General features: G+C 35.3%; 1 protein-coding gene across 5 annotated transcripts; it reads right to left on the bottom strand.

The window, feature by feature from the left end:
* Positions 1–810: 810 nt before the first annotated feature.
* On the bottom strand, positions 811–7,224 carry LOC130014588 (uncharacterized). 5 transcript variants are annotated; one of them, XM_050352926.2, is made up of 8 exons: positions 7,049–7,223; positions 6,007–6,186; positions 3,987–4,079; positions 3,212–3,394; positions 3,037–3,139; positions 2,765–2,950; positions 1,664–2,175; positions 811–1,554 (listed from the first exon to the last, which is right to left on the bottom strand). In XM_050352926.2, exons 1-8 carry the CDS (start codon positions 7,169–7,171, stop codon positions 1,090–1,092), a joined length of 1,845 nt encoding a protein of 614 aa, XP_050208883.1. In that variant the 5' UTR covers positions 7,172–7,223; the 3' UTR covers positions 811–1,089. The 5 variants fall into 5 exon arrangements, with proteins under 5 accessions (XP_050208883.1, XP_055959995.1, XP_055959998.1 ...); XM_056104020.1 differs by having other exon boundaries at positions 2,765–2,947; positions 7,049–7,222; XM_056104023.1 differs by lacking the exon at positions 7,049–7,223 and adding an exon at positions 4,753–4,917 and having other exon boundaries at positions 6,007–6,068.
* Positions 7,225–10,995: the final 3,771 nt, after the last annotated feature.

Here is a 10,995-nt window from a genome sequence, read left to right on the forward strand (position 1 = left end):
TATTTATCAATAACAAAACCATAGTATTGTCTTTATTTTCTTCAAGTTTTATGTTTTTTTGGACATGTACATCTTTTGTGAGAATTGATAATCCATCAATTTTTTTGTAAGAAAACTCTTTTAAATATTATGAAGTGTTTACAAAACTGGTTACTTCATGGAAATTGAAACTCTAAAGCCATGTTTAGTTGTGGGAAATACTGCCTATTTTCCAAAAAAATTACTCCAAAAAAAACTGAAAATATGGAATTTGGTGTTTAGTAATACAACTCATGTTTTGATGTCATACATTATTCAATGATAATTTGCAGTGTTACCTTCACAAAAATACAGCAAGTAGAGCAGCAGGTCGTCTATCTTGTTCTTAGCTCTTACCTTCACATTTTTACCTTAAATTTCAATTTGGTCCCGAAAAGGTAATGAATCATCGAATGCATCTTTTTACCAATTAGTTTTTATAATTTGTTAGTTTTTATCAATTACTCTAAACTCTTAGACAATTAATTTCTTCCAGTTGCTTTTGAATAGTTACATTTGGTTGAATTGGCAAACTTTAAATGTCAGATATTAATTGATAAAAACAATTAATTTAATTTTGATATTCTTTAATCGACGCATGTAAATTTAGGAGACAAATTGACAGTCAAGTCACATTTTTCATATCAGAGTTATTTGAGCATTAAGCATAACATTACTTTACTGGAAAGTAATTCTGAACTGATCTCAGCAAGGAACCATACGAAATCCTCAAGAAAATTGCATGTAAACATCTTTCCATATGCGTATGATTAATCAAAAAGGCATATGAGGTGCATGTAAAATATTTCCTACTTAATTCTCGCTCAAAAACTGGGCGGTAGAGTTTGAACACATCTACTCGGAGTTTATCTATGCTTCAACATTGGGGAGAGATAATTAAAAGCAAAATTAGCCTAGAAAGCTTCTGACATGTTATCACCTTTCCAGTTCTATTGTTGATTCAGTCACCTCGAATCTTTGGCTAATGAAATAACAGACATGAAGGGATGGTAATTGACATTCGAGCACCCTGCAGTGCCAAAACAAGCCAGGTGATAGCAGAAAGAACTCTTACATACCTACACCAGTCCGTAAAGATTCTTGTTGCTTTGGTGTTCCGTTTACGGGGACAACAGTCATTGTCTCCGAAGTAGTTGGATCTCCAGATTCCATTTTATTCCTTGGCAACGATGATGGCGGTGCCAAAGGTGATGGTAAACAACTCAAAGTTCCAAACTGAATGCTCAGGGAGGTAGAGATATCCTTAGTCAAGATGGGATGACTGGACTTGTTCATTTTTGATTCCATGGACTTCTTTGGACAGGGAAGAAGTGGGAAATGATCCAGTGAAAGATTTATGCAGCTGCCATTCTCACTGTTTCCATCTCCTGATTTAAATTCATCCAACGAAACATTCCCATTAGCTGCCTCTGGATCACATTCAACCTCTGTGTTTTTAGGCAAATTAGATGGACCACGCTGATATGAATTCTTGACCTTCATCCGCGACATATAATCTTTATAAGGATGTTGCCTCTGCAAAATTATAGAATTTATCTTTCTTTTAGTCTGAAAACCATTTTCTTTTTAATTGACAAGTACAGATAAAATAGCAGATAAAAAATAAAAGCAGAATGTACATTACCAAATTAGGAATATATGTGCCTGTTCCTCGGGACCTGCCCATTTCATCCATAGTAGAAGCAGGGGCATATACCTTTGAAGCATAAGGGTGGTGAAGTTGTGGCACCCTCGGGACAAATACATCTGTGCCTCTGTGAGACAAAAACTTCTGCTTGCACCGGAGCAACTGGGATAGTGTATCCCAAGTACATCTCGGCTCGGTGGGAGAGGGTGATGTCGGGGGAGTCATCTGAGGAGACATTGGCAATGAATAATTATGATACCACTGACCCTGTATAAGGCCACTGTAGTAACTTTCATACTCTCCACTGAGATCAGATGCCTCGGACCTTCCAGTGCCAAATGTAGGTACAGGAACAACTGTATCTGGCCTTTCTCCTTTACCATTACGGTCCAAAGTATTTACGAAAAACTGTTCCAGTTTTTCACCCATGTTTTCTCCTGGATACCGAAAAATTTCTCCAAGCTTTTGGGCCCCATAGGAGAGGGCGCATTTTATACGATGGAAATTACCTGAAGGAGAAACAGAGATTTCCATGAGCTAGCTAGCTTATGGAACTGATTATGATCCAAGTGACTTGATGTATTCAACATTCAAACATGTAAATAAATATGGAATTTGATTCACCTCTACAGAGAAAGATGACGATAACATTGACCATAAGCTGTCCCAATTCGTATATATATGTGTATGCATGTGCAACTGTATGTAGGTAAATACGTGCTCATGCACATATATATAAATATGAACGTACATATGCATGAAAAATCAGATAAGTTTTCAAATATCTATAGATAAAGAAATCTCTACTGTTTTTCCTATCATTCAGAAATCTTGGGAAATCATTATTCAATGTTAGCGTCATGAATACAAAAAGAAGTCAGATATGCAAACTGTTGTTGAATCCACCACCAATTATTCCTCCAATAATTTGTGGCAGTTCTCTAAGAAGAGTAAACAATTTCGTGTCTTTCTGAGAAATTAACCAGCAGATGTTAGTTTCACTAAGAAAAAAAACCAGCAAATGTTATGCAATATACCCGCGCCCTTATAATCTAGATTTCATCTAAAATGGCATCAGTGTGTATCATAAAGTATTACCTTTGCTGACACTACGCCCTAAGTTGTTACTTTCTTTTAAAGGATCTACAATGTTGAGATGCTTAATAAAAAATCCATGGCCTCCATTTTCGACCGCTTTTATTGGAACTGAAAAATTCTCTATGCATCTCTTCAACAGCTCCGGACTGAGCAATAACTCATTCACATTTTTATCTGGTGACTCTGCTACAATGACCACAAAAAGATGCATCAAATCGAGACTCGACAGAATCCACTCACTAGATTTCTCCTAATAATCTATTACTGCTTACCGACAATTTGAGGAAGAGAAGATACCGCAATAGGTCCATTAATAGTGACACAGAAGTTATCCCAATCAAAAGTGCTATAGTACTCCAGAAATTTAAATAGGACCTGTAAATAAATAACAAAAATTGATTTCATCTAAAGATGCAGAAAAATAAATGCTGAAATCAAAATACTCACTGCTAAAGGCCCGGGTAGCAATGAATGGAAGGCATTTATGATATATAGAACCAGTATTTCTAAAGCATATGTTGAGAGCAAGCCATGGTGGGCCCCAAGAATTCGACTCTCATAAAAGCACCAAGCTTTGATCAAAATAATACTCTGTTTCAGCAGATGATCTTTCCCTATAAGTTGGTCAACCTGAGAAAAAAATTGTCTGTAAAAGAATGCAGCATCAACTTTTTTAAAAAGACTACATATTTAATTTTAGAAAAGAGCCATCAAGGCATGGTTTTAGGTCCAAAATAATTACTATGGAATGAGGTAGGTCAACTTTCATCGTTTGATGTCAGCATATATTAAGAAGGCTCAAGACAACAGAAATGAAAAGTAACTGTCAAATAACTAATTCACCAAAAAAAGCTCAAGTTGTTGGGTGAGGCTTTAACAATAGTTATATCTTAACACCCCTCCGCACGCCTCATGGTCAATGGGCTCGAAACGTGAACAAACAAGCACACATGCCCCTCTCACCTAATGATCAAAATATTATTTAAGAAATTAACCAAATGGAGGTTGCCAAGGATCAATCTCCAGACCTTTCGGTCATAGAGGATATGATACCATGTCAAATAACCAGTTCATCCAAAAGCTCAAGCTGATGGATGAGGCTCCAATAATAATATTTTCTTAACAGTTACCAGTCTGCCAAAAACTCTTGGTTCCCTTCCTTCTAAATGCATGACAGATTGCTACCAGAAGGGATGAAATAAAAATTAGAATAGGATTTTACCTGCTCCAGAAAGCAAAGAGCACATAATCCTGCCATTTGATTGAAAGAGATATCAACTGATATGTTCTTCACAGAGCATTTTACAACCTTAACCTGTCGGCCAATAATGCAAAATTCAAAACCTAACAAAGGACAAAGAACTAAAAAAATTTTGTTTAAGAAATATTAACTATCATTTTCAATAAACATGTTGCACACACAGACATGCCTGAAGTCCTAAAAAATAATAGCGCTGTAGTCTCTTTAGTAGAAACTTTTGTTTCTCTTTATCTTCTACTACAGCATGGTACCACTGCAAGCTCTTTAAACATCTTGAGCTTGATAAAAGACAGTTTTGAACTTTGGTTTCAAATAACGGGATAAACAATCCAAATTGAAATTTCCCATGTAGAGAATGCTATGATATTTCAAACATAACTAAACATTTTAGCTTCCATTAAGCTCATCCTCCAATCAGCTTCAAAGTTGAAGGCATTTCGAAATGCTTTCAATTTAGGAAAACAAACGCCGTGCATAGTGAAAGCAAACTACGACTGCGAAGTGCAAAAAAGTGTACAAAAAAGTAGTGACGGGTCAAAGCTATTCTTATAACGAAAAGTTAAAAAATATTAGTGTCGTAGTACTAAAATTATAGAAAGGCCTGAAGGAAAAGTTTCTTGTAGGTTACATCTGTTACTAAAATCAGAATAAAATAGTTTCTCTAGAGACAGATGATGCAAGTGTAGGAAGCCATGAATCATTATTAATTTATTAAGATGGTATTTACCCCCAGAACATTTGGAACTGATGCAAGGCCACATGAGACTCAAGTTATAACAAACTCTTATGTCCTTAGAAGCCAAAGAGCACTATCAGAAGTAAATCTGATATGGATATGAATAAGATCTTCTACCAACTTCAACCAGTTCTCTCACTCATTTCAAGTAACCTCCTAACACAAAAGAGAAGATAAATATAAAATAATATGCATACTAAGCATAGTGCTCGGTCACCATTTAAATGCTGAAGCTTGTAATCAATTAGTTATTTAAAATGACATAAAAACTATAGTATAGCTAAGCAGAAAATTCCTGCTCTGATATTTTCTGGTTTATCAGGTCTAAAAGCATACAGCTACTAAAGTGCCTTGACACTGTACTGTTATACTTAACAGCACTGAGCACTCTCTATCCATGCCAAACAGATAAGTAAACTTCCTTCCTTGACTTTTCTCAAGTCAAACACTCATATTGGCAGATAAATGAAAAAAAAAACTGTTAATAGTGATGATGTTATCAAAAAAATTCTTATATGCAGAACAGACACCTTAAAAATTCATTTGACGAAAAACCTTCATGATGACATAAGTTGATAAAGTGATCCTTCAATATGTTGACATGGGCATATTAGGCCCTCAAAGATCGCCTCCATGAGCTGAAGTAGAATAAAATCATAGAGATGTTGGTGAACTTGTCAAAAATTGAAAAAATTAGTTGCAAATTAAAGAGAGGTAACTGTATAATGCAGAAGACTTTATACAGCAAAAGAAAGGGATATTCTGATGGTTTAAATTGACATTTTGTTTCTTCAAGAATTTCAATGATCGTGAAACAAGGAAACATAATCTGTTGAATAAGCCTCCAAAGTGCTGACAACATCTTCACGTTAATATTTTGTTAACAAATGTATTGGCCTTTTATGGCAGTTATCTTTACTATAGTACTAAAAGAATTAGTGTTAGGCTGAGAAATAATCTAACTACTGCCTAGACGACTGAGCTTATAATAATATACTCTTTAGTTGAGGGGAGACGGAAAAAAGTCAATATATTCTCCAAGCGTTTGGAAGACAAAGTAACCAATGCTAAAAAAAAACACCAAGAGAGGAATTGAAACAGCAGGGCCAGCAAAAGGCAATAACCAAAATAATGTGAAAGTGCATGCTTATCCATGTGTAGTTCAAAGATAAAACTTAACAGATAGTAATGTGGACTAGGAAATCACTATTTTAAAATATAACGATTAAAGTCAAGTAAGTTAACCTGTGCTTCAATATATCGTACGTCTTGTACTTCAGACTCAGTATCCATCTCTTCGTATGTGAGGATTTTGCAGAATTCTCTAGCCAAGTCCTCTTCCGCGTTTTGATGACAGAGGGTAGTGAGATCAATATCACCATCAGGAAGATATGTCTTCAGTGGTACTGAACCGAATGGCAACACCTATAAAAAGAGCATAAGGCTTCATGTCAATTCAAGATCAGCGCAATACATCGTAATAATTTGAATGACAGCTCAACAAATTCACCTAACAAAGCATTTATGCACACTTGCAATAAAGAATCAAGGCGGCACTTTGATCCCTAGATGAGGGTTCAACTAATTGGCAATAATCGAATAGATTTAGACATTTTTAAATAAAGAGCGCCAAAAAGTCATGTAATGCAAAACTAAGAAATTTAAAAGAGAAAAAGACTCGTCCGCCTTAAATTCCCTAGATTTATCCACGGCTCTGCCTCTGCATCTGGATTTGTACTAGGAATTTTCTCTTCAACCTGGAATATCTCGAGATCAAATTTCTCCTTAAAGAATAAACAAAAAAGGGAAGGGTTCAATTAAAACATTTTATAGGCAGCATCTGGATGAGGCTATAGCAGCACGACGCATAATAACACATGTAGTTTAAGATTTTTCCACCACATATGCGTCACGATACCACCCTTGCTATGAGGAGCTGGACATGCATATAATAGATAAACGGAGATGTACAAAAGCTGCTTGAGGTTTGCTCCTATAAAATCTAACTGATCTTTTATTACACAAAAGAGAAACAGAGCTGTACAGAGTAGATAAAGAAGTGTCAAAAGACCAAGCAAAGCATCTCAAATCCATTTAGTTCCAACACCTCAAAAGATTGAGGCTTCCATAATGAAGAATTCATATCACAATCTACTCTATCTCTTGTTCATAGCAACAAAATGCAAAACCAAACTTTTTTAACCAGAAAACTTCATTAAAGACTAAAATAATACACAAGAGGTTCTTCTAGGGTGAACCCTATCAAATTTCATAATGAATTTCTCACCTGAGTTGCATAATGTCGCTTAATTAGCCTTCGTAAATAATCAATAACCTCCTTCCTCTTCTGATCAGAAGCAAAAGATGGTTGAATAATACAAAGTATCTCCTGGGTCCTTTCCTCAGCCATTTGCCATAGTTCCCCATCAATCCACAATCGAAATATATCAATGTCAAATTATTAAATATAATTTGAAATAATAGTTAATTTGTAATACTTTATCTTGCTATGTTGAATTAATACCCAAATTTTATTATTATATTATATTTTAATAGAAAATATAAAATAATAATTAAAATAACAATTTATCCGGATATTTTATTTTATTTTAGAATAGTAATTATTAAATAGTGAAAGTAATGTATTTTAATTGGTATTTTAGCTAATTATCTTAATATAGTAATTTGTTTTAATTAGTACTCTAACTTATTTTAACATAGTAGTCTTAGTTAGTACTCTAACTCTAGTAATTATCTTAATAGTTTTTAATTAATAATTAAATTTTATAAAGTAAACATGATATTAACGTAAGTGTGCCTGTTTCCCCTCTCCCAATCTGTGCTTTTATATATAGTATAGATAAATAATAAATTTTATAGAAATAATTTTAAATAAATAATTAATAACATTAAAACAACAGTCTATTGTTCAAAATTCAAAACTAACAACAATTTTTTAGATTTGTTTACCAAATATTTAAGTTGAGCTTTTAAAAAAAATCTAAAGCTAGAAATTTTACTAAAAAGTAGAACTAAACATCCTATTGATTGAAGTAAACAAATTTACAAGCTTGATTGTTTTTGATGGAGTCTGCCTTCTAAACCGGTGAATGAGACCTGCAAAACAGGGTAGAAGCTAACCGGACAGTGGTGGTCCGATTAACTCTCCGATACTAAAATCAATTTAGAGCTTTGAGCGGCGTTTTGAGTATATAAATGTACTTGTGATTCTAGACATACCTCATGCTCCTTTTATAGTAGATGAATATACCTTGTAGAGTCATAGTAGGTAAGTGAATCCTACTTTGTAGGGATCGGGCTACTTTGTAGAGATTCACCATGATTTGTCGTGATCTACCTTATTCAGACATGAGTCCTATTTAGGAACGTCTTCCTAAATAGTCTCGTCTTTCTAAGATAGAGCTTATCCTTCCATGTTTGGAGATTGTGTCCAAATAGAAAGATACTTCTAGATATGGCGATCTACCTGAATCCTGGATTAACGCGCTTTGGGCGGATCCTATGAGATTCGGTCTTCGTCGGTATATTGGCGAATCTCAAGGGATTCGGCGCCTTCTTCATATATTCAGGTCTTTACTGGGAGTCCGGTATCACCTGAGAATGGATCTCCTGTGACTCGGCTCTACTGTAACTATTGTAGGATTCGGTATCATGATGCCCCCCCGCAAGTGAGCTGAAGTGATTGGTATTCATGCCTTAGTAGATTTTAGCTCTTTTGGAGCTGAGTCTTTCTATATTCTGGGCGAGTCGCTTCATATTATAGGCGAGTCGTTTCGTATATCGACGAGTTGCATTTCTTCTCCGGTAAGATTCTCTTTATTGCCACGTGTCATTATTTAATGATTTGATAAATGTTCGTCTTTTTGAAACTCTTCGTATTTAATCTCTTCATATTTCTATTTTCTCTTTTCACTTCTATTTCAAAATTACTCTCATTTCTTCAATTATCTGCTCCTTGTTCTTCATTTGTTCATTCTACTTTTGGCAATTTGCTTCTTCAAATTCTCAGGTATGTTTTTGCTCTTTATTTGTTGTGTTTTGAAGTTTGAAGATGCTTTTCTGTTTTCCTTCTCTTCCTGCTATTGCTGTTCTAGGAAATGTTTATTTGCCCATGGTGTTCTTCGATGTGTTCTTCAATATATTCTCTGTTTGATCTTTAATTCTTATTTGTGTTTGTGATTTCATGTTCTAGGATGCCTCTTAGTCGAGTGGAAGATGCACGCACTATACTATGGCTATTACCAGATCAGGGCTTCGTAGGAACGAAGTCTTGGACATTTATTTTAAGTATAGTTTTCCCTTTTTATATGGTAATATTACCTGGTGCCGATATGACTGCTTCCGATTCCCCTGATTCATCTTGTAGGATGGTTGTTTTTGAAGAGCAGTTCGCTGCTGGTCTCAGATTTCCCTTAGATCCGTTTTTGGTAGAAGTATGTAGGGATTTAAGGGTTGCCTTGGGGCAACTTTATCCTGGTACGATTAAGGTGGTGCTTGCCTTTGTAGAGGCGTGTAGGCTTCGGGGCTATGTCTCTTCTCTTAATGTGTTGTATTACTTTGTAGATTTTAGGAAATGCGATGGTTGTTTCGTATTTGCTCTTGGTAGGAAAGGGCGGTCCCATATTTATCTTCCTTGTTTGAACAGCCGCTGGCGAAGGTATTTCTTTATTGTTTATCACAATTTTGCTTTTCTTCATCTTTCGGATGGTTTTTCTACTCATCAAGTCCGGAGCTGTCTGTCTCCTTTAAGTTTATCTGAATCGATCCTTGCTTCTGATTTATCATTCCATAGTGTCTTTCAACGTCCTATTTTAGATGTTTTAGTTAATAGTCATCTTCGGCATCGATGGTTTCCTTTGGAGGATTATTTCGAGGCTTGGCGGATCTTCGTTATTCCTTTCTTCAAGGTATCTTTATTGTTTTAAGTTGGTGTTTCTTTTCTTTTCTTTTTGTAGAATGTCTTCTTCTTCGGACGATTTTCTTTCCGGATTTAAAGTAGATTTGGATGTTCCAATGGGCGGTCCTGAAGCTCACATCGCCGCGCCTATTCCGGGGGATGACGTCGAAGTTGCTGCGATTCCTGCCGAGGCAGTGTTGCTTGCTGGCGATGATGTTATTGTCATAGACGATGGCGATGCGGTTGAGGAACCGATAGGTGGTGAGGCTGTTGTGTCTCCACTTCCCCCTCCAGCTCCATTGGATGTTTCGGAAGAGGCTGGGGAGGTGAATTCAGGATTGATTGTTGTTGATTCGGAAGAAATTTCCCCGAGTCAGAATATGGATTCTCCGTCTAGGAAAAGACTGTTGGGTTTTCTAGGTTCATAACGCAGCGGAATTTCAAAAATTTATCTAAAAACCCAAACCAAGATCCATGTAATTCGAATTAACAGAATAAGTACTTACTTGTATGTCGAATTCAACAGCAATGTAGGAAGGAAGGAGGTGGTTCACTTTAGTGATACCTGGCCTCGGATCAGAAACGCCTCCAAAAGAATGCGTCCTCTACGAGTATCCACACGAACAGACCTTAGCCAAAACTAGTGCTTGTGTGCTAGCACTATTGCTTCACAAGCAATTTCGAATTTTTAGTGATTTAGTGAATAATGAATTTCGTGATACTCAAACCAATTGCTTAATGTGTATTTATAGTGATACAATAACACTAGGGTTTGAGACAAATTCGAATTTCAATCTCATTGCAATTCTTACAAGTTTATGTTTATCAAAAACTCCTTTTTGATAATCATCCATATATATTAATGATTTATTATCTTCAAAAATAATAAATTAAAGAAAACACTTATCCTTAATTTCGAATTAATATATATATATATATATATATATATATATATATATAATAATTAATCACTTAATCACATTGGGCTTGTACAACCTATAACTGTTTTGGGCCTGTTCTTAGTGTGCGACCCTGTAGGTTCATATAACGTTGGCAGTAGGCTCGAAATCCCTATTTCAGCCCACAAGTCATAAGTGGCCTCTAGTAAGACATTATGACTACCCAAGTTATACGAATATCGACAATCCGATTTAACCATTTGCAATAGTATTTTAATCCCTTTGTCTCTCGATATCCAGATTGAATATAAGGCATAGTCCTGTCATCCTTATAATATTCAATCATTAGTTTCTTGACTCTAAGTAGACTGAAAATGATAAATCTTTATCAATTCATTTAGCATGGCCATGCATTTT

This window comes from Mercurialis annua, linkage group LG8 (genome assembly GCF_937616625.2).
Source record: "Mercurialis annua linkage group LG8, ddMerAnnu1.2, whole genome shotgun sequence".
Taxonomy (NCBI): Eukaryota; Viridiplantae; Streptophyta; class Magnoliopsida; order Malpighiales; family Euphorbiaceae; genus Mercurialis; species Mercurialis annua.

Coding starts and splice junctions, on each gene's coding strand:
- LOC130014588 (XM_050352926.2), bottom strand. CDS start 7,171: ATGGCTGAGGAAAGGACCCAGGAGATACTTTGTATTATTCAACCATCT. Junction 6,187..7,048: donor AGCGACATTATGCAACTCAG/GTGAGAAATTCA, acceptor CTCTTTTTATAG/GTGTTGCCATTCGGTTCAGT. Junction 2,176..2,764: donor AGGGCGTAGTGTCAGCAAAG/GTAATACTTTAT, acceptor TTTCTCCTTCAG/GTAATTTCCATCGTATAAAA.